Genomic DNA, 22,566 nt, shown 5'->3' on the forward strand with positions numbered 1-22,566 from the left:
AAACAAGATCCCTGATTCAAAAAGACATATTCACCCCTATGTTTATTGCAGCACTATTTACAATAGCCAAGACATGGAAGCAACCTAAGTGTCCATCAGTAGATGAATGGATAAATAAGATGTGGTAGATATACACAATGGAATATTTTTCAGCCATAAGAAGAGAACAAATCCTACCATTTGCAACAACATGGATGGAGCTAGAGGGTATTATGCTCAGTGAAATAAGCCAGGCAGAGAAAGACAAGTGCCAAATGATTTCACTCATTTGTGGAGTATAACAACAAAACAAAATTGAAGAAATGAAACAGCAGCAGACTCACAGACTCCCAAGGAGGGACTAGCGGTTACCAAAGGGAAGAGATTGGAAGGGGTGCATGGGGAGGCAGGGAGAAGGAATTAAGGGGCATTATGATTAGCACACATAGTATAGGTAGGTCACGGGAAAGGCAGTATAGTGTGGAGAAGACAAGTAATGACTATAGCATCTTACTACACTGATGAACAGTGATTGCAATGCAGTGTGGGGGGAGGACTTGGTAATATGGGTGAATGTTGAAACCACAATATTGTTCATGTGCAGCCTTCATAATAAGATTGTATATTAGTGATTCTTTAAAAAAAGAGAAAAAAGGAATGGGAAGAAATTAAGAGTTAGTTGTTAATAGGGTTTTTTCAGAAAATGAAACTGAATTGTTTCCTTATCTCTGTACTTCTCTGTATTTTTCCAAGTTTCTGATGTGACATGACAGTATTTTTCTGACATATGAAAGTATGACTCTTTTTTAAATGCTTAATAACAATCTTTATAATCATATGTAATTGTTCTCTGCTATCACTTCCTTTCTCCCTCCTCACAAAAGTAGAAACTTCCAAATACTATTGTTATATTACTTGTCAGTATGTAGATAACAGGAGGCCTCAAGAATATAAATAATAGCCCAGGTCACACCTATCCAATAGGAACAGGTGTCATTGTGCAGGAGAAACAATAGAGGGAAATAAGAAGTTCGCCCACCCTACCCGCTGCTTCTCTTTTCCTGTCATCACAGCTTGGCACAGTCCTGTTGCAGCTGCCGTTTTCTGTAATAAGGTGTCCTGGACCTTTTCAGTTGGCAATTTGTTACTGTGCTCTTTCTGCTCCTTTTTTATTTTGTGTGTTTTTTTTAGAATAACTGCACAAAGGCTTGCCCACTTGAACAAGTGCTTGATGAACTTTAAGCTAGGGAATTTCAGCTATCAGAAAAACCCTCTGAAGTTGGGAGAGCTGCAAGGCAATCACTTTACTGTTGTTCTCAGGTAAAGAACGGCAGGGCAGGGAGGAGCGCGGACCAGAAGGGGCTTGCTGGGTTACCTCTTGTCGGTTCAGAGCAGTTGTTAATCCAGATGAGCTGGTACCAACAGGGAGGTAGCAAGGGAAGGCAGAGCAGGGCCTGGACTGGGAGAGCAAATACTGCTGTAGTGTTTGTGCCAACATACCCAGGCCTCCAAAAACCCAGCGCCACCTTTGGAAAACAGCAATCTCCTTCAAATACTGTGTTAAAAGACAGCTTGTGATTCCACTTCTTAGTAGTACCTAGAATAAGTAAGTTCATAGACACAGAAAGCAGAATGGGGGTTACCTGGGCTGGGGAGGGGGAGGATGGAGAGTTATTATTGGGTGCAGAGTTTCAGTTTGGGAAGATGAAAGTTTAAGTCCTGATGAAGGTTGCACAACATTGTGAATATACTTAACACCACCATATTGCATACCTAAAAATGGCTACAGTGGCAAATTTAATGTTATTTCTATTTACCATGGTTTTTAAAAAAAGACAAAGGCCTAAGAGGTAGAGAAAAAGCTTCAGTGGACAAGGGCAAGGTCTGGGAGCCAGGCTGTGTTGTGCGTTGCATTCATGATCTGCATCCCTGACCGACTAAATCATTTCCTCTGGATAACTTGGGCCCCTACAGAAATATAACAGGAACTGATGACCAAGTGCAGCAAGCCATGAATTCTCTCAAGGAGATTGGATTTATTAACTACTACGGAATGCAAAGATTTGGAACTACAGCTGTCCCCACATATCAAGTTGGAAGGTTTGTATTTAATATCTTAACATTTGTCTAAAAGAGTGCCCTCATTTTAAAAAGCATGGTTTTTTGTTGGTGTGGTTTTTGATTGTTTCTAGATTTCCTCCTGTGTGAGCCAGATGAATCAGTGTGTCTCATCCTTTTGGATGACCAGCTGATCCACAGCCTCCTTCAGAAACTCTGTTCTGTTTTAAGATAATACATGCACAAGTTTAAAAAGAAAAAATCAGTGGTCAAAAGGATACAACCTGAAAAGTATATTTTTCTCCCATCTGATAGCCTATCCAAGGATTCTCTCTCTTCTTTTTTTTACAGGTAAGTCTTGGCTGAGTGAGTGCCAGCAGTAAGCAGTTGAATAACTCAGACCTAGAGACCCTGAGGGAGATGATGCAGTTTAAGATCTAACCAGTGCTTCTCAGTTTATTAAACTTGGACCTGCTCTTCCTCCACCCTTTAAAGAAAGTGGTCTAAGATGTAATCAGCAAAGTAAATTTTATTTTCAGGACTCTCTGATTGACTTTTAGTAGTAGGAAATCCCTCTAGGGTAAGCTTGAGTGGGAATCCCATAAGTAAATACTTGGTTTCATCTACTTATGCTGTCCTGGTGTCAAGCAGAGACTGTGTCACATACAATCATTATTCACGTGGGAGTTAGACTGTGAACATTATGAATTGAATGTGATTAGAGAGATTATTTAGTTCATGGTTTTTCCCTGCATTTTAGCAAAGATATATTTAAGCTTAGGGAGGTCTACCGGAGGTCACAAGCTGGTCAGCTGTAGTCCTGGGAACAGAGGAGTTTCCTTAACTTCCAGTCCATGGTTTCAGTAGCTGACTACATGATGTTACATTTGTTCATGTGTTTTTTAAAAGTACAAAATGATAAAAAATCCATCATGTAGTATTTACTCCTTTAAGGCTGTGCCATTGTGAAGGTTAAAAGCTTCAGACAGCAGAGTCAGACTTAAGTTCTAAGCCTCAGATTACTCATCTGTAAAATGGAGATGATAATACCAGCCTCACAGGGTAGTGAAAATGAAGTGAGATGATGTTTATGCAGCACCTATTTCTGTGCCTTGAATATAGTAGGTAGCTAAGTAAGTGTAAAGTAACATTTTAAAATTAAAGCAAATTAGAGAAAAAATAGTTGCCAAGAAAAAAAGGATAGAAACTAATAATCACTGTTATTAGATAATAAAAGATAATGTTTTCAATCTTGCTAATTGTCAAGGGGCACTGCATAAAGATAGTGAAGATGTTAATTGTATTATGGGACAGAAAATGTAACAGAAGCCTCTATCAGCCTTTGAGTTTGTAATTAATTTGGCAGATGAACAGTCATCAAACTATAAATTTTATGCTCCCAAGATAATGTAAATTACTAATGAAAACGAGATCAGATTTTATCCAGGAAGAAAAACTCCATAGTATGTGCTGAGTATATAGTCAATATACAGTCCATTCAGAATTCCAAACCAACAACCCCCACCAAAGGAGTATATTTCCTAGCTACAAAGCAGCCTGCTATTACCACCATAGGACCTACTAAGGAGAAAAAGAAACCCTCAATTTGTAATTTAAAGATGGAAGAATGACTTGTATCTAAAATATTTAAAGAACTGTTACAACTTAAAAACAAAAAGACAAATAGCCTAATCTAAAAAACAGGCAAAGGATCTGAATAGACATTTCTCCAAAGAACATAGACTGATGGCCAATAAGTGTGCAAAAAGATGCTTGAAATCATTAGGGAACCATTAGTCGTTAGGGAAAATGATACCAACCACTTCATACCCATTATGATGACTAAAATTGAAAAAAAAGACAGTAACAAGCGTTGGTGAGGATGTGGAGAAATTGGAACCTTCATGCACTGCTGGTGGGATTGTGAAGTGGTACAGATATTTTGGAAAAGAGTTGGACTGTTCCATAAAAGATTAAATATAAATATAGAGTTACCATATGACCTAGCTATTGCATTCCAAAGTATATACTCAAGAGAGTTAAAAACATATGTCCATACAAAAATTTTCACCAGTGTTCATAGCAGCCAAAAATTGGACACACCCCTGATATCCATGTGTTGAAATGTGGTATATCCAAACAATGGCATATTATTCAACAGTAAAAGAAGTACTGTTGATACATGTATAATATGGATAAACCTCGAAAACATTATACTAAGTTTATATGAAAGAAGCCAACCATAAAAGACTGCATAGCATATGATTTCATTTATATTAAGTGTCCAGATTTGACAAATCTATAGAGACAAAGATTACTGGTGGTTGCCTAGTCTGGGGTAGGGGTAATGAGAGCTACTGCTGATGGGTATAGGGTTTCTTTTCAGAGAGATAAAAATGTTCTAAAACTGGTAGTGTGGTTTTACACAATTCTGTGAGTGTACTAAATTTTTGAATTGTGCACTTTAAATGGGTGAAATATATAGTATGTGAATATATACCTCAGTAGAGCTGTTTTTTAAAAAACAAACTGGAAGAAATCCTTGTATATATGGTAAAATGATTTTTGACAAGGGTGATGACCATTCAATGGGGAAAGGACAATCAAAAAATTGTGCTGGGGAAACTGGATATACACATGCAAAAAAAATGAACTTGGACCCTTACCTTACAACATATACAGAAATTAACTCAGTGAATCAAAGATGTAAATGTAAGAGCTACAACTATAAAATTAAAAGAAAACATAGTAAGAAAACTTCTAATGAAATCGCCAAAGATTTGATTTTCAGTGATTTCTTAGATGTAACACCAAAAGCATAGGCAACAAAAGAAAAAATAGGTACGTTCATCAAAATAAAAAATATTTTAGTGTGAAGGACACTAGCAAAAGAATGAAAATGCAATCCACAGAATGAGAGGCACTATTTGCAAGTCAATATCTGATAACAGATTGATATCCAAAATTCATAAAGAACTCCTACAACCTAACAACAAAAAATGACCTACTTTAAAAATGGGCAAAGAACTTGAGTACACCATTCTCCAAAGATGATATACAAATGGCTAACAAGTTATTGTGCATGAAAAGATGCTCAACATCACTAATCAGTAGGGAAAACCAAATTAAAACCATAGTGATATGCTACTTTATACCCATTAAGATAGCTATTATCCAAAAAACAAAAAATAACAAGTGTTGGTGAGGATGTGAGAAATTAGAACCCTTGTATGTTCCTGGTGGGAATATAAAATGGTACAGCCATTGTGGAAAATGATACAGTGATTCCTCAAAAAATTAAACATAAAATTACCATGTGATCCAGTAATTACATTTCTGGGTATATACTCAATAGAAGTGAAAACAAACACCCAACAGATACTTATACATGATGTTTATAAGAGCATTAGTCACAGTAGCCGAAAGGTGAAAGCAATCAAGTTTCCAATAAAAGATGGATAAACAAAATGTGGTACATAGATAATAATGCAGTATCATTCAGCTTTAAAAAGGGAGGAAATTTTAACACATGCTACAACATGAGTAAACCTTGAACACTTTCATGCTAAATGAAATAAGCCAGTTAACAAAAGATGAATATTGTATAATTTCTCTTGTATGAGGTGCCTACAGTAGTCAGATTCATAGAGTGGCATAGTGGTTTCCAAGAGCTGGGGGGAGGGGGAAAGTGGGGAGATAGTGTTTAATGTGGAGAGTTTCCATTGCAGAAGATTAAAAAGTTCTGGAGGCAGATTGTTCTGATGGTTATATAACAATGTAACTTTTTAATGCCACAAACTGCACACTTTAAAATAGCAAAATGATTAATTTATTGTTATGGATGCTTTACACAATTTTTTAAAAGGTAGAAGAAGGAAAGATAATGTAAGGAAAGTAGAAAACATCTTAATGGTAGTGGGCAGTTGGGATGGCCTGTTGTAAACCTGATATATCTTTTAAATGGCAGTGTGTACTGAGCCTTTGTGTGTGTGGTAGCATCTTAAAGGTGTTGAGAAGTCCTGTAATTAAGAAACTTTTTAATATATTGCACCAGGTGTTTGCAAACTTTTCTGTAAGGGACCAGATAGTCAATATTTGGGGCTTGGTGGGCCAGAGAGTGTCTGCAGCAGCTACTCAGCTCTGCTGTTAGCACCAGAGCAGCCCCACACAATATGTAAAGAAACCAGTGCATCTGTCTTCCAATAAAACTATTTACAAAATCAGATAGCCAGCCAGATAAAGGATTTGGGGCCTATCCGTCTTTTCTGTGGTATTTGACAGACCAGTGCCTTGTCCTGATTAATCACATCCTCTACTGAGGCTGAGGACCTAGCCAGCTAAGTACTCTGTCAACAGGAGGATTTTAAAGACTGGTAAAGAGTGGCTTGTTGCAGACTGCAGGGTGACCACCAATATGAAATCTGTTAATGTAATTCATTGCGTCAGTAGATAAAAACCCCGTATGATCTCATCAACAGTTACCAAGTAACAGTAACCTCGCAAAAGGGGTAAGATACAAGCCGCAGCCCGGCAGGACCCGAGCACCCCTCACCCCAGCTCCCCGGCGGGAGGAGAGGAGTCAGAGCTGGGAGAGAGAGGGAGCCCAGGACTGCTAAACACCCAGCCCTAGCCCTCTGCACTGGAGCACAGACACATAGTGCGAGGAGTGCGGGACACTAGGGAAACAGGACAATAAAACCTGCGAGCAGTTCCCCACAGCCAGCGCTCCTGGGAGAAAAGAAAAGCGAGTGCTTTTTGAAAGTCTTAAAGGGACAGGAGCCTCACAGCTGGAAGGAAACGTCCCAGAGCACACAGCCTAGCAGCTGGGAGTCCCAGGGAACTCCGGGCACCCTAACCTCCTAGGCAGCAGTACAGCTGTGAGACCCCTCACGACGATAAACAGCCCCCTGCCCGTTCCCCTCCGGGGCCTTGCCATAGCAGAGCAGCAGCCTGAGGCTGGCCATGCCCACAGCAAGGGAGCTTCCTCCAGAGCGGCCAGGCAAGAAACAGAGACCCAGTCTACATGCAACTGCCCAACACAAGCTGCTAGGGGTTGCCATTGTCCTAGGAAAGAAAGGCCAGGAGCAAGTGGAAAGAATCTTGGTTCTCCCAGCTGACAAATGAGCCAACAGCATACCACTGCAACTATCGACATGAAAAGGCAGAAAAATTTGATCCAGACCAGACTAACCCAAACATCCTTCACATCCTCCCCTGAGAAGGAATCTGGGGAGATAGATTTAACCAATCTTCCTGGAAAAGAATTCAAAGTAAAAGTCATAACCATGGACTTGCAGAGAAATTTGCAAGAGCTAAGGAGGGAGAATACAGAAATAAAACAATCTCTGGAAGGAATTCAAAGCAGAATGGATGAGATGCAAGAGACCATTAATGGACTAGAAGACAGAGAACAGGAACGCAGAGAAACTGAGGCAGAGAGAGATAAAAGGATCTCCAGGAATGAAAGAATATTAAGAGAACTGTGTGACCAATCGAAATGGAACGATATTCACATTAAAGGAGTACCAGAAGAAAAAGAGAATGAAAAAGGGATAGAAAATGTCTTTGAAGAAATAATTGCTGAAAACTTCCCCAAACTGGGGGAAGAAATGGCCTCTCAGTCCACGGAAGCATGCAGAACTCCCATGACAAGGGACCCAAGGAGGGCAACACCAAGACACATAATAATTAAAATGGCAAAGATCAAAGACAAGGACAGAGTAATAAAGGCAGCCAGAGAGAGAAAAAAGGTCACCTACAAAGGAAAACCCATCAGACTATCATCAGACTTCACAACAGAAACCTTACAGGCCAGAAGAGAATGGCATGATATATTTAATGCAATGAAACAGAAGCCCTTGAACCAAGAATACTGTATTCAGCACGATTATCATTCAGATATGAAGGAGGTATTAAACAATTCCCAGACAAGCAAAAGTTGAGGGAATTTGCCTCCCACAAACCACTTCTACAGGGTATTTTAGAGGGACTGCTCTAGATGAGAGCACTCCTAAAAAGAGGACAGAACAAACACCCAACATATGAAGAATGGAGGAGGAGGGGGAATAAGAAGGGAGAGAAATAAAGAATCATTGGACTGTGTTTATAATAGCTCAATAAGCGAGTTAAGTTAGACAGTAAGATAGTAAAGAAGCAAACCTTGAACCTTTGGTAACCATGAATCTAAAGCCTGCAGTGGCAATAAGTACATATCTTTCAATAATCACCCTAAATGTAAATGGACTGAATGCACCCATCAAAAGACACAGAGTAATAGAATGGATAAAAAAACAAGATCCATCTATATGCTCCTTACAAGAGACTGACCTCAAACTCAAAGACATATGCAGACTAAAAGTCAATGGATGGAAAAGATATTTCATGCAAACAATAGGGAGAAAAAAGCAGGTGCTGCAGTACTAGTATCAGACAAAATAGACTTCAAAACCAAGAAAATAATGAGATAAAGAAGGACATTACATAATGATAAAGGGCTCAGTCCATCATGAGGATATAACCATTATAAATATATATGCACCCAATACAGGAGCACCAGCATATGTGAAACAAATACTAACACAATCAAAGGAGGAAATAGAATGCAATGCATTCATTTTGGGAGACTTCAACACACCACTCACTCCAAAGGACAGATCCACCAGACAGAAAATAAGTAAGGACACAGAGGCACTGAACAACACACTAGAACAGATGGGCCTAATAGACATCTACAGAACTCTACATCCAAAAGCAACAGGATATACATTCTTTTCAAGTGCACATGGAACATTCTCCAGAATAGACCACATACTAGGCCACAAAAAGCCTCAGTAAATTCCAAAAGACTGAAATCCTACCAACCAACTTTTCAGACCACAAAGGTATAAAACTAGAAATAAATTGTACAAAGAAAGCAAAAAGGCTTACAGACACATGGGTGCTTAACAACATGCTCCCCAATAATCAATGAATCCATGACCAAATTAAAATAGAGATCAAGCAATATATGGAAACAAGTAACAACAACACAAAGCCCCAACTTCTGTGGGATGCAGCAAAAGCACTCTTAAGAGGAAAGTATATAGCAATCCAGGCATATTTAAAGAAGGAAAAACAATCCCAAATTAATAGTCTAACGTCACAATTATTGAAATGGAAAAAGAAGAACAAATGAGGCCTAAGGTCAGCAGAAGGAGGGACATAATAAAAATGAGGGAAGAAATAAATAAAATTGAGAAGAATAAAACAATAGAAAAAAATCAATGAAACCAAGAGCTGATTCTTCGAGAAAATAAAATAGATAAGCCTCTAGCCAGACTTATTCAGAGAAAAAGAGAATCAACACACATTCACAGAATCAGAAACAAAAAAGGAAAAACCAAGATGGACCTCTCAGAAATACAAAAAATTATTAGAGAATACTATGAAAACCTATATGCTAACAAGCTGGAAAACCTAGGGAAAATGGACAACTTCCTAGAAAAATACAACCTTCCAAGGCTGACCCAGAAAGAAACAAAAAATCTAAACAGACCAATTACCAGCTACGAAATTGAAGTGGTAATCAAAAACTACCCAAGAACCAAACCCCCGGGCCAGATGGATTTACCTCGCAATTTTATCAGACATACAGAGAAGGCATAATACCCATTCTTAAAGTTTTCCAAAAAATACAAGAGGAGGGAATACTCCCAAACTCATTATATGAAGCCAACATCACCCTTAATACCAAAACCAGGCAAAGACCCCACCAAAAAAGAAAACAACAGACCATAAATGCAAAAATACTCAACAAAATATTAGTAAACCGAATTCAAAAATACATCAAAAGGATCATACACCATGACCAAGTGGGATTCATCCCAGGGATGCAAGGATGGTACAACATTCGAAAATCCATCAACAGCATCCACCACAACAGCAAAAAGAAGGACAAAAACCACATGATCATCTCCATAGATGCTGAAAAAGCATTTGACAAAATTCAACGTCCATTCATGATAAAAACTCTCAACAAAATTGGTATAGAGGGAAAGTACCTCAACATAATAAAGGCCATATATGATAAACCCACAGCTAACATCATACTGAACACCGAGAGGCTGAAAGCTTTTCCTGTGAGATCGGGAACAAGACAAGGATGCCCACTCTCCCCACTGCTATTCAACATAGTACTGGAGGTCCTAGCCACGGCAATTAGACAAAACAAAGAAATACAAGGAATCCAGATTGGTAAAGAAGAAGTTAAACTGTCACTATTTGCAGATGACAGGGTATTGTACATAAAAAACCCTAAAGACTCCACTCCAGAACTACTAGAACTGATATCTGAATTCAGCAAAGTTGCAGGATACAAAATTAACACACAGAAATCTGTGGCTTTCCTATACACTAACAATGAAGTAATAGAAAGAGAAATCAGGAAAACAATTCCATTCACAATTGCATCAAAAAGAATAAAATACCTAGGAATAAATCTAACCAAGGAAGTGAAAGACCTATACCATGAAAACAATAAGACACTCTTAAGAGAAATTAAAGAGGTCAGTAACAAATGGAAACTCATCCCATGCTCCTAGCTAGGAAGAATTAATATTGTCAAAATGGCCATCCTCCCCAAAACAATATACAGATTCGACGCAATCCCTATCAAATTACCAACAGCATTCTTCAATGAACTGGAACAAATAGTTCAAAAATTCATATGGAAACACCAAAGACCCCAAATAGCCAAAGCAATCCTGAGAAGGACGAATAAAGTGGGGGGGATCTCGCTCCCCAACTTCAAGCTCTACTACAAAGCCACAGTAATCAGGACAATTTGGTACTGGCACAAGAATAGAGCCACAGACCAGTGGAACAGAATAGAGGCTCCAAACATTAACCCAAACATATATGGTCAATTAATATACGATGAAGGAGCCATGGACATACAATGGGGAAATGGCAGTCTCCTCAACAGATGGTGCTGGCAAAACTGGACAGCTACATGTAAGAGAATGAAACTGGTTCACTGTCTAACCCCATACACAAAAGTAAATTCAAAATGGATCAAAGACCTGAATGTAAGTCATGAAACCATAAAACTCCAAGAAGAAAACATAGGCAAAAATCTCTTAGACATAAGCATGAGTGACCTCTTCCTGAACATATCTCCCTGGGCAAGGGAAAGAAAAGCAAAAATGAACAAGTGAGACTATATCAAGCTGAAAAGCTTCTGTACAGCAAATGACACCATCAATAGAACAAAAAGGTATCCTACAGTATGGGAGAATATATTCATAAATCACAGATATGATAAAGGGTTGACATCCAAAATATATAAAGAGCTCACACACCTCAACAAACAAAAAGCAAATAATCCAATTAAAAAATGGGCATAGGAGTTGAATAGACAGTTCTCTAAAGAAGAAATTCAGATGGCCAACAGACGCATGAAAAGATACTCCACATCGCTAGTCATCAGAAAAATGCAAATTAAAACCACAATGAGATATCACCTCACACCAGTAAGGATGGATACCATCCAAAAGACAAACAACAACAAATGTTGGCGAGGTTGTGGAGAAAGGGGAACCTTCCTACAGTGCTGGTGGGAATGTAAATTAGTTCAACCATTGTGGAAAGCAGTATGGGGAGGCTCCTCAAAAAGCTCAAAATAGAAATACCATTTGACCCAGGAATTCCACTTCTAGGAATTTACCATAATAATGTAGCAGCCCAGTTTGAAAAAGACAGATGCACCCCTATGTTTATTGCAGCACTATTTACAATAGTGAAGAAATGGAAACCACCTAAATGTCCATCAGTAGATGAATGGATAAAGAAGTTGTGGTTTACGCAATGGAATATTATTTAGCCATAAAAAGAAACATCCTACCATTTGCGACAACATGGATGGAGCTAGAGGGTATTATGCTCAGTGAAATAAGCCAGGTGGAGAAAAACCAGTACCAAATGATTTCACTCATATGTGGAGTATAAGAACAAAGAAAAACTGAAGGAACAAAACAGCAGCAGAATCACTGAACCCATGAATGGACTAACAGTTACCAAAGGTAAAGGAACTGGGCAGGATGGGTGGGAAGTGGGGGATAAGGGTGGGGAAAAAGAAAGGGGGCATTACAATGAGCATATATAGTGTTGGGGGTGGTAAGGGGTGGACTGTGCAACACAGAAAAGATAGGTGGTGATTATGCAGCATATTGGTACGCTGATGGACAGTGACTGTAGTGGGTTGTGGGGGAGGGACTTGGTGAGGGGGGGAGCTTGGTAAACATAGTGTTCTTCATGTAATTGTAGATTAATGATACCAAAATTAAAAATACATATATCCCATATAGATCAACTTTAAAGTGAAAAATAAGAGCCATAGTTAACTAGAAAAACAAAAATTAATAGGAGGGATATCTGTATTCTTATGGTAGTGTAGGCCTTTCTAAGCATGAATCCAAGACCAGAAATCCCAACTGGAAAATATTTTCAGATACCAAAGCAAAATACAGGTTCTCATGGCAAAAGATAATATAATAAAAATTAAAGGAAAAATTGCATACACATATAGATGCATCAAAAAAATCTTGAAAAATATAAATCATTAATTTCTCAGAGAGAACCTCATGTACTGTTTTTACAGTAATATGTAACTTAAAATCAGCAAAAATGTATTTCCATTTTTGCAAGAATAATAGAGAAGGATAAATTTATTCATTTGCCTAGGCAAGAAGATAATTTAACATTGGGGAGAAAATGTTTGAGAATTTCAAAATAAGTTTTGGTACATAAAGATTTTAGTTCGATTTATTCATGTAGTACCATGTATAACAACTCAAAGCATAACTAGGTAGCATTTATACTATTATACCATTCTAAAACTGAAATGATATTAAATATTATGAGTAAACATTAACTTTTTATCTTTTTTAAGTTCCTTTGGCTTTTTTTTTTTGTCTTTTAGAAAACATTATACTACAAACCATTGACATATTTCATGCCTGCCTTTCCTTTGGCATTTAATTTGGCATTTAATTTGAAATCTATATCATATTAGTTTTAAGCTTACTTTTAATAAAATCATTAATATGATTTATTGACTCCACAGATTTGAGCATATAAAATTCATCTTAATGCAAAATTAAGTAAAATAATTGCTGTTTGATTTTTAGAGCTATACTACAAAATTCCTGGACTGAAGTCATGGATTTAATATTGAAACCCCGTTCTGGAGGTGAGAATAAATTAATGTTAAGAAAAAAATAGAATACATGGTTAGATATTCATGGAAGTCCTTTGAATAAAAGTATATGAAAGGTATGTGAATGAAATTCTGGGTGGTAGGGAATTGGGCTAGTGATTTCAGAATTTTTAAAAATTATATTTGTGGTAAAATAAGTATAGTTTTGTATTTTTTCACAACTTTCATGTACATGTTTGAGATTAATCACTTATATCCTGTTTTCAGCTCTTTAGCTCATCTAATTCATAAATGAATACATTCATTTCCTTTTCTCCATGCACTACTAAACCCCTGAACAAATTCACTTGTGGTTAATTTGTTAAAGCATGTAATAATAGAATATAAAGGCTGGCAAAAACGTGTTGAAGAGTTTTAGTGTGAAGAGTTTATTAAAAACTTCCCAGAAGTATCTCCGAAGTCCTAAGTTATGAAAAGGATTTAGGTACTACTGTACACATTACCAAAACACTTATGTGCACTTTGGGTATTTATTCACCTACAAATTTAAAAAAGATAAAAATTGTCTAGTTTTAAGGAAAGTAACCCATTAGATTTGACAATGCGGTGGGAAAATAGAAGGAAGAGGGCACTACCAAGGTTTTTCTTTTGTTGTATCGGCTGTGATGATGAACAGTAATGAGCTTTAAAATCCTGGGTGGTTTGAAGCATGTTGACAAAGCCTCGTAGTTCTGTAAATTTTCTACATTGCCCATTTTTACACTTGCTGATGGTTGGTTATTCTCAGGTGAGCAGAAGCTTTACAGAGGACCTCTATTATAGGTAGCATTTTGTAATTTTGTGTTCTCTATGAAACGTGTTAAGGAAATCTGTCTGTTGGATAAATTGTTTAATCATAGATTTTTCCCCTGCAGCTGAAAAGGGGTACTTGGTTAAATGCAGGGAAGAATGGGCCAAGACCAAGGACCCAGCTGCTGCCCTCAGAAAACTACCTGTCAGAAGGTGTGTGGAAGGGCAGCTGCTTCGAGGACTTTCAAAATATGGAATGAAGAATATAGTCTCTGCATTTGGCATAGTGAGTGTGGTTTGTGAAGTCAGGCAAATGACTCTAGGTGGTTTAATGCTTTTTAAATTGTATCTCTTAATATTTTACTAAATTTTGAAAGAGCAGAAGGTAAACAAAGGTCATTTTGAGACCTCTGAGAAGTGTATCACCTGAGTGTTCCTTGCTCAGTCCTTGGTGGTGGGGGAGAATGGTGGGTGTGGGCATTGTTAGCAACAATTAACACTGAGGGCATGAGAAAAGCATTAATGTGCAGAATGTTATCTACAAGGAAATTTAAATTAATTATCTTGATATTTGAGAAATTCAGAGGCCATCATAGAGTTCATTTCTTGATCATTCTCCAGCATCAGAAGTGTAACCTTCCTCAATAGAAGGTTGCATCCTAAGTGGTCTGAATGGCCACTTTTTAGTTTAGTTTCTTCATGGGGGCTCAAGATGGGGTACCACCTTGGCAAGGATAGCTTGTATTAGTACTGGGATATCTATAATCCAGAAGAGACTAAAGTTTAGCTTTTACAGTCTTGTTTACTCTTCCCCAGATGTACAAGAAAGCAGAATTCTTCCTGCATGAAATCAGTTGTCAGTATATCATTTAGGTTTCTCCTTCCCTAGAATTTCGAGATTCTCCCTCCCTAGAATTTAAAAATAAAATTCCTTGAATTTGAAGTATACGTCTTTGATTTGGGGTATGAATTATTAGCATTTGCTGTATTTGCATGAGTATATACACTGTGGATATAAAACAGGAGCTGCTCCAGCTGTTGCTGATTGTGGACACCCCTTAATCTGGGGCTCCATCTCTAAAATTAGTGCTGCCTGTCAGTCATTATTTCTGTAGGCTAATAGAAAAACAAGATTCAAGGTGTGAGTTTCTTATACTAGGGTTGCCACTAAACAAGTGAATGTCTTGGAAAGTACAGTACTTTGAATATTCAGAATATGTATTCTTTCCTTGCCTGTTATTTGCTTTCCCTTCAGATACCAAGAAATAATCGCTTAATGTATATTCATAGCTATCAAAGCTATGTGTGGAACAACATGGTAAGCAAGAGAATAGAAGAGTATGGATTGAAACCTGTTGCCGGAGACCTGGTTCTCAAAGGAGGTAAAAAGGCAGGCACCATCATTATTCATCCAAGCTAGTTATTGGTTTAGTTATGTGACACTACTGCTTAAAATCCAGCCAGGCTACCAGTTAAGAGAGAGATGTCTTGTAAGTTTGAAATGGAGGAACATTGTAAGCTCAGACTGACAAGTTTGGATCTATATATTTAATGAAAAATAGCTGATTTGAGTGTGCCTGACTCTTTGTGGGCCTCTATTTTTCCCGCCTAGAATAAGATTTGGACTTAATATTGCCTAAAATCCCTTTACAAACTTTAACCTGGGTCTGGTAAATACTTCTCGACCCTTTTGGATATACTTCAGCTTCTTGGCTGTTGTCAGTTTCTTCAAGTGACCACTGGATTGGAGCCCACGTTACATGTGGGCCAGGATCTAATAGACATTTAGTACACACTCCATGCCCAAAATGTTCATAAAACATGCAAATAGTCTCATCTGCTGTGGAGCCCTGAGTATGTGGCAGGCCTTGGGCTAAGCCCTTTACACCAGCGTCTTCTAGCTTAACGCTCCCAGTATTGCTGTGACAGATTCTCTCCCTTCCATAGATGAGGTGTAGTCACTTGATCAGGGGTCTACAGCTGGTTAAGAAGAAAAGGCTGGGATTCAGATTCAAGTCTGTCTTCCAAAGCCTATGTTCTGGCCTATCTGGCTGCCTTCTGCTCTCTGAAGACAGCCTGCTTATCTGCAGGTGGGCACAATAATAAGGTTTTGAATTTGTTCTGAAAATTTTTTTTTCCTGATATAATATTTTTTCATCATCCAGTATTGATCACATCCAGTATTTTAATGCCCCATGTGCTACGACATTAAGTCCTGTAAATTACAGGCAGTTTTTAAAAAATGTTTTATTTTTATTTTACTATTTATTCTTTTAGTAAAATGCCTTCATTCATGACAGCTTTACAAATAATATTTCTTAGTGTTTAATAAGGAACTGATTTTTAAAAGCAAGCATTCCCCAAAAATGAGGGTGCACCTGACAAATAAATGTTTTCTAACTTAATACTTTTTCTAAATCCATGGTTTTTATTCCTTGGGTAAAGTGGAAAATACAGAAAGGTATATATTCTGACTTGGTTTCTGTAAGCTTTGTCGGCCACTGAACCCGTACCAACATACCTGACTGCTTAGATGTGTATAATTTTAGAAGATTGAGCTCGTGAAAATACTGCCAATTTTTCTTAATTTAGTCATTTGTGAATTTGAATTTGCAGCCACAGCCACCTATATTGAGGAAGATGATGTTAAGGACTACTCCATCCATGATGTGGTAATGCCCTTGCCTGGTTTCGATGTTATCTACCCAAAGCATAAAAGTAAGTTCCCTGGATGAGGAAAATTATTAAAACAGAGTCTTGACATAATTAAGCCCCTGGCAGTCAAGAATAGAAGAAAGGGGGAAAAAAATCAGTACTTTAAATAGAATTTTAGAACTTCGATTTCCATCAGACTTGAAAAATGCTTAGATTTCAAATGTATATAAACCATGTTTACTTCCGAAAGTCTCCCAGAAAGGAATGCATTTAGGTGGATAATTTAAGAAACAGGTGGTGGTAGCAGTCACCTTGGCATTGTTACTAGTGTTGTTACCATTGGCATTATTCAAGTTTCTGAAATTCACTAAATCTTAGGACAAGAATAGCTTAGGAAGAGTCATTGAGGAAGTGAATGGATTCTGCTTAAACATTGCTTTCTTTCCCTTTTTTTAAAAAAAGAAAATCATTCAAGGAGTATCTGCTCTGTGTGTTTTAAAAGTCAACAAGCACAAAAGTTTATAAAATGAGAAGTTAGAATTCCCTACCTTTATTTCCCATGCCCCAGAGGTTTAAGAATTACTTCTGTTACCCTCATGAATGCCATGGTTGGGGTTGTTAGGGGAATTAGAATTTTATTGTTCAAGGATTTAGAAATTGAAAAAAAAAGAAAATAGCCCTGAGCAGGGGACCAACTTGGTTGAACTGAATCTGGAAGTTTACTGCTAGGCAGGGCTGGTCTGAGAGATGTGTTTTCCTGTTAAAACATCTTTTCTCTCAAGAGTCTAGAATTAATTTATTTATCAATATTCTATTATTTGAAACTTTACTGTGTATAGAACGATTAGGATTAACAGCTTTCTTTGATAATGCAAATATTTAGGAAAGAGTTAAGTAGTCATGTGCCACTTACATGGTGGTAACTGAATTGAATTGCTGTGCTCTAGAATATGTAGGTGAGGCTGACTTCCCTGAGAAGCAGAAGGAAGAAGGAATAAGAGAGGTGGACAAGGGAGGGAGTGTGGTTTGCCTGCTGTGGGTAGCTGGTGCTGTGAAGAGCCCCTGAGCAGAACCAGGAACTAGCCAGAAGAAAGACACTAGGATGCTCACAGCCATGCTTGCCCTCTTTTCAAGAAAGAAAGAAACATATTTTCCTCTTTTATGTTCCTCTCAGGATCAGAAATTTGGGCTAGTACCAATTAAAACACAAATTGAGCACAGTCTTTGACAAAGCTTTTCATGCAACCTTGTGGCCAAGCCAGGGACTCACAGACTGGAAGGGTGGTGGCTCAGCATGTGGCTTCATGATTCACACGTTCTTGGTGTTCACCAGTGCTCCATGTAGGCAGCCCTGTTGTCCTTACAAGTGTGTTGTGGGGGAGTCTTCCCTTGACCCTAGTTTACACAACATTTTTATGAATAGCCTCGATAAAGAAATCTATCATATTTCTAAATAATATAACCCAAAATAGTTAATTATATAAAAAAATTAAAGTATTTAAAAAAAACTGCATCAGGCATTTAATAGGGTTAAATGTAAATTCTCATATTTATGTTCAATGATCTAATGTATAGATGGAAAAGGCCCAGTTAGATTGTAGTCTACATAAAAATATCTAGATTTATAGTTGAGCATAAGCCTGTCACCCGAAGCCCAATATATTGAGGTTTGGTGGGAAATACAGAAAAGTTGAAGGAGGAACAGTTGAAGGAACCATTGTTTGGCCTAGAGAAGATAAGGCTTAAAGGTCCAATACTTCTGAACACGTGAAAGAGGGAAGTAGTCTGCCATGCTCCAAAGCAGTCAGTAGAGGTTATAAAGAGACAGATTTCAGCTTAGAAGAGGAAGGACTTTCCTTCCTCTTAATTGCATGCCTAACGAAGAAGTAGTTCCCCCTAAATGGCAACATGCAAGCAGAGGCTGGATAACTGTCTCTGTTGGGTGTTACATAAAAAAGATGGCATGTCAGGTGTGAGGCTGAGCCAGACGGCCTTCCCAGGTCTCTTAATTTTATACATTTATTTGTAACTGCCTTCTTCCAGAAAGTGTTTGAGGCCTCAGTGTATGGTCTCTTCTAACTGTGAGGACATGTACATTGTGGTTTAGTAACTTCTGATGAAATGGCCTTTTGTAGCCAGTTTGGGAACCTTACACCCTAGATAGTGTGGCTGGTTGCAAAGGTAACTTACAAGTTGGCCAAACCTAGGCTACAGACTCCTAGTCCTTAATTAATAAGTCACTATGTTTTGGTTCCAGAGAACAGGCTGGATTGTAAATTAGTGTCACTAATTTTTTTAGGGTTATTGAACTGAAAGTATATGTTACCCTGCTTGTAGTCTAGTTCGAGGTAACTTGCTGATGTGCTGCATTCCAACTAACTTTTTGTGTTTTATATAGTTAGTGAAGCCTACAGGGAAATGCTCACAGCAGACAATCTTGATATTGACAACATGAGACATAAAATTCGAGATTATTCCTTGTCAGGAGCTTACCGAAAGATCATTATTCGTCCTCAGAATGTCAGCTGGTGAGTGATAGTCTGGAGCGTTATTGTGATTTTAAGCTTTTGAATCATATACATATTTTTTCAGTACTTAACAACCTGGCATACACGTGTTACTTATTATTGCCATTATTACTTACTGCTACTACTTTGTATTTTTCAAATCCTCAGAAAATAAATGAATGGAAACATACAATGAAAATAGCTTAGTTTACGTTGTATTGACATTAAAATTATTGAAGAGATGTGCAGAGATTTTCCCTGTTTCTAAAATTTGAGATGTGCTTACAGAGCTATCCCTGCATTTGCCTTACTCAGAATCAACTGAATTCCAAACACTGATCTGGTTGTTTGACTGTCATTTTTTCTAGAGAGAAAAAGGTACTTGCATTAACCCGTTTTAAAATACTTTAATACCTGGTATTATCTAAAGCTTTATTTGATAATTTAAAAAATTAAATCCTGAGCCATTTGCCCATGGCCAGGAGATTCTCTCTTCCTTTCCCTGACTCTTCCCTCCTCTTGTCTGAATCGTGGAGTTCCCCTTAGCCTTATGCACTCAGGAGAGCAGTTCCACGTGAGTAACACTGCGTTGTCCGTAGTGATAACCACGCTGGAGAAAAAATAAACGATTAGTTCAGTCATAACTGTGCAAAGTGAAGTTTTGCTACTTATCAATTACATATAAAATGAATTTCCATCCCTGGGAAACATTTTATGTCCTCCTTATGGGCTGATACCATCCTTGCCATATCATAATATAAAGATAGTACTTACTGATAAAGTCTGGCCCTGTTCTGTAATTGAATAGTCCCACTGATAATTATTTATAATAAACCTATGTGTTTTCCTTGCTAACTGTATGGTGATGAGCACCTTTTAGTGCCTTCTATGGAAGTTTACATTCACACTTCTCTTTCCTTACATGTTTTGAAGGGAAGTCGTTACATATGATGACCTCAAAATTCCACTCTTCAGCACAGATGTGGACAAGCTAGAGGGGAAGCCACCACCAGTTTTTGCTTCTGGTAAGTTCACACAGCCATCAGTTCTGTGCCAACGTTGAAACAAAATCATAAATGAAAACACAAAACAACGATCACAACCACCTCCCATCTATGCTATGGTTGTTTGTGTTTTGTCATCTTACTTTCATAATTATATACAACTGGAGGTCACTGATTTTTTAAACAGTCAATCCCACTGAAAATGAATGAACATTATAGAAAGTTGTGATATTAGGTGATTGACTCTTTCCTCCCTACCCCTGCAGAGAGCTAATGAAGGTGAGTTACAATCCCAGAAGAGAGTGTAAAACATTAAATTTGCATTCTCATTGTCAAACTCTTGTTGCTATTCCTTCGTCTTTTGTTACCCTCTACTCTCTCTTTTTTAAATTTCATGTTTGTTTCTCTCCTGCGCTCTCCTGTCATCTGCCTTTTCTGTGAGGGTTCCAGTAGAATTACCATACAGATTCAGCGGGATGGTACACTGCAGATCTCTCATTTCCATGTCTCATTCTCCGACGCCTCATGGGAAGTAGAAGGCCGCGGGAAGGCGCTTTTATTTGTATAGAGATTATATGACTTGCTCAGTCTTTCTGCAGCTACCTCACTTTTCTGACTGTTACCTTCTTTCTTGCCTGGCAGAAGGCAAATACAGAGCTCTGAAGATGGATTTTTCTCTTCCTCCTTCTACCTACGCTACCATGGCCATTCGTGAAGTGCTAAAAATGGATACCAGCATCAAGAACCAGACCCAGCTGAATACCACCTGGCTCCGCTGAGTCCTTTGTCCCCAGATTAGAAAATACAGACACTTGTTTGCTGGCTTCCTGTTCATTTTTCTCTTAGCAGAGACCCATATGTGGGTTTTTGATCTTTGTAGTAAAAGATTATTTGTATTTTTTCACGTTTTTATTAGCTTAATTTGCAATATTTGTACACATATACAAATCCGGAGGATCCTAATTCTAGCTCAGAGAATATAAATTGGTCAATATATTTCAGGTGCTTAAGTCATAGCAAAATGTCAGCTTTACTGGCTTTATACTAATTAAAAAGAACTTTGGTTTAAAGTAGCAGCTTTAGGTTTTGCTATATTCCTGAAAGACAACAGGAATTTTTCACACATCCACAAGTGGAGGACACAACAATGTGTTTAAGAGAAAATGCAGCAAAACAAATCTTGACTGAAGTTAAATAATAGAACATCCCCACACACAGACCTATGAATATAAATATGGCGTTTGTGCTAATTTAAATGAGGATAAACATCTACAGGTTTAGAAACCTAAAAGTGATTGCCATTTTGTAGCTCGCGCACCATTTTCAGGTAGGTGTTTCTAGAATTTTTTTAGTTACAGTAGCTTTTCCATTTATAGATTAGCATTGCATTGCAGGACAATTGTGTTGATAGGGCCTTTTTGCTTGATGTAAACATGTGCAGCTATTTTTAGTTAAGGTCTAGTTTTTACCCTAGGTGCCTTTTATGTTCAGAACTCTTCCCATTGGACTGGTATTTGCCCCAAAATAAATAATAGCAGAGAAGGAAACTTCAGAAATTTACAAGGGCTCCTCCTATTTGCATCATTTCCCTTTGTCACCCGTGGCTGGGTCATTTCTGTCTGGCATTGCATAAAATGTTCCCTGATGAGAAAGGACCAATAGCATGTGATGTAATTGTACCAATTTTTATTTTCTATCACTTCTAGAACCAAATGTAATAAATATTTTTTAAAACTCCTTTCCACTGGTTATGTTAAATTAAGTATCTAAAACTGAAAATGAGATTCTTGGCCCAGACCAGACACACAGAACTAAGTGAATGAGGGATCCTCAGAAATAATGGTGACACAAAAGTATGTCATAATCAGGTGTGAGAGATGATGAGAATAAAAGAATAGGATATCAAACTGACTAACTGACCGAGTTAGACTGGTTATTCTTGACAAGGCTCTTAAACAGCACCACTCACTTGCCTTCCCATGTGCTTTCTTGAGGAGAAAAGAGATGGGGAACCCTACAGGGACATCACACCACAAGTGTGTGATTGCCATTTGTCCTTGACCTGGCAGTGGAGACAAGATTGAGAACTGCTTCTCAATCCTCGTATTTTAATGACATCCATCACCCTACAAAATTAAAGGGTTAGGAATCTATGGTAAATTACCCTTCCTGCGGGCTAGTTTCTAAAGAATCTTTTGTCCTCCAAAGGCCAAATGTATTAAATATATATTGGTCTGTTTGTGCTTTCCAGTGCCAGCAAGTTATTCTCCTTCATTAGACTGCTTAGTGGGAGAAATCTTTGTTGAGGAAGCCTAACTCTGCCTATTTCAAGCACATTCTGTAGGTAGGTCTGCATTTATAAATTCACATAATAAAAAAA

The 22,566-nt window shown here is 37.8% G+C and overlaps 1 protein-coding gene across 4 annotated transcripts in view; it reads left to right on the forward strand.

The window, feature by feature from the left end:
• The window catches only part of PUS7 (pseudouridine synthase 7), a 75,952-nt gene extending 53,855 nt beyond the window's left edge, over positions 1–22,097 (forward strand). For all 4 annotated transcript variants that reach the window (XM_057504415.1, XM_036892381.2, XM_057504416.1 and 1 more), the window contains 9 exons: positions 1,171–1,299; positions 1,954–2,079; positions 13,203–13,264; positions 14,146–14,306; positions 15,276–15,402; positions 16,637–16,738; positions 19,074–19,203; positions 20,116–20,207; positions 20,829–22,097. In XM_057504415.1, the coding sequence (XP_057360398.1) occupies positions 1,171–1,299; positions 1,954–2,079; positions 13,203–13,264; positions 14,146–14,306; positions 15,276–15,402; positions 16,637–16,738; positions 19,074–19,203; positions 20,116–20,207; positions 20,829–20,965 (1,066 nt within the window). In that variant the 3' untranslated portion in view covers positions 20,966–22,097. The remainder of the gene's footprint in view (positions 1–1,170; positions 1,300–1,953; positions 2,080–13,202; positions 13,265–14,145; positions 14,307–15,275; positions 15,403–16,636; positions 16,739–19,073; positions 19,204–20,115; positions 20,208–20,828) is intronic.
• The last annotated feature ends 469 nt before the right edge of the window (positions 22,098–22,566 follow it).

The sequence above is a fragment of the Manis pentadactyla genome, chromosome 7, assembly GCF_030020395.1.
Source record: "Manis pentadactyla isolate mManPen7 chromosome 7, mManPen7.hap1, whole genome shotgun sequence".
NCBI lineage: Eukaryota > Metazoa > Chordata > Mammalia > Pholidota > Manidae > Manis > Manis pentadactyla.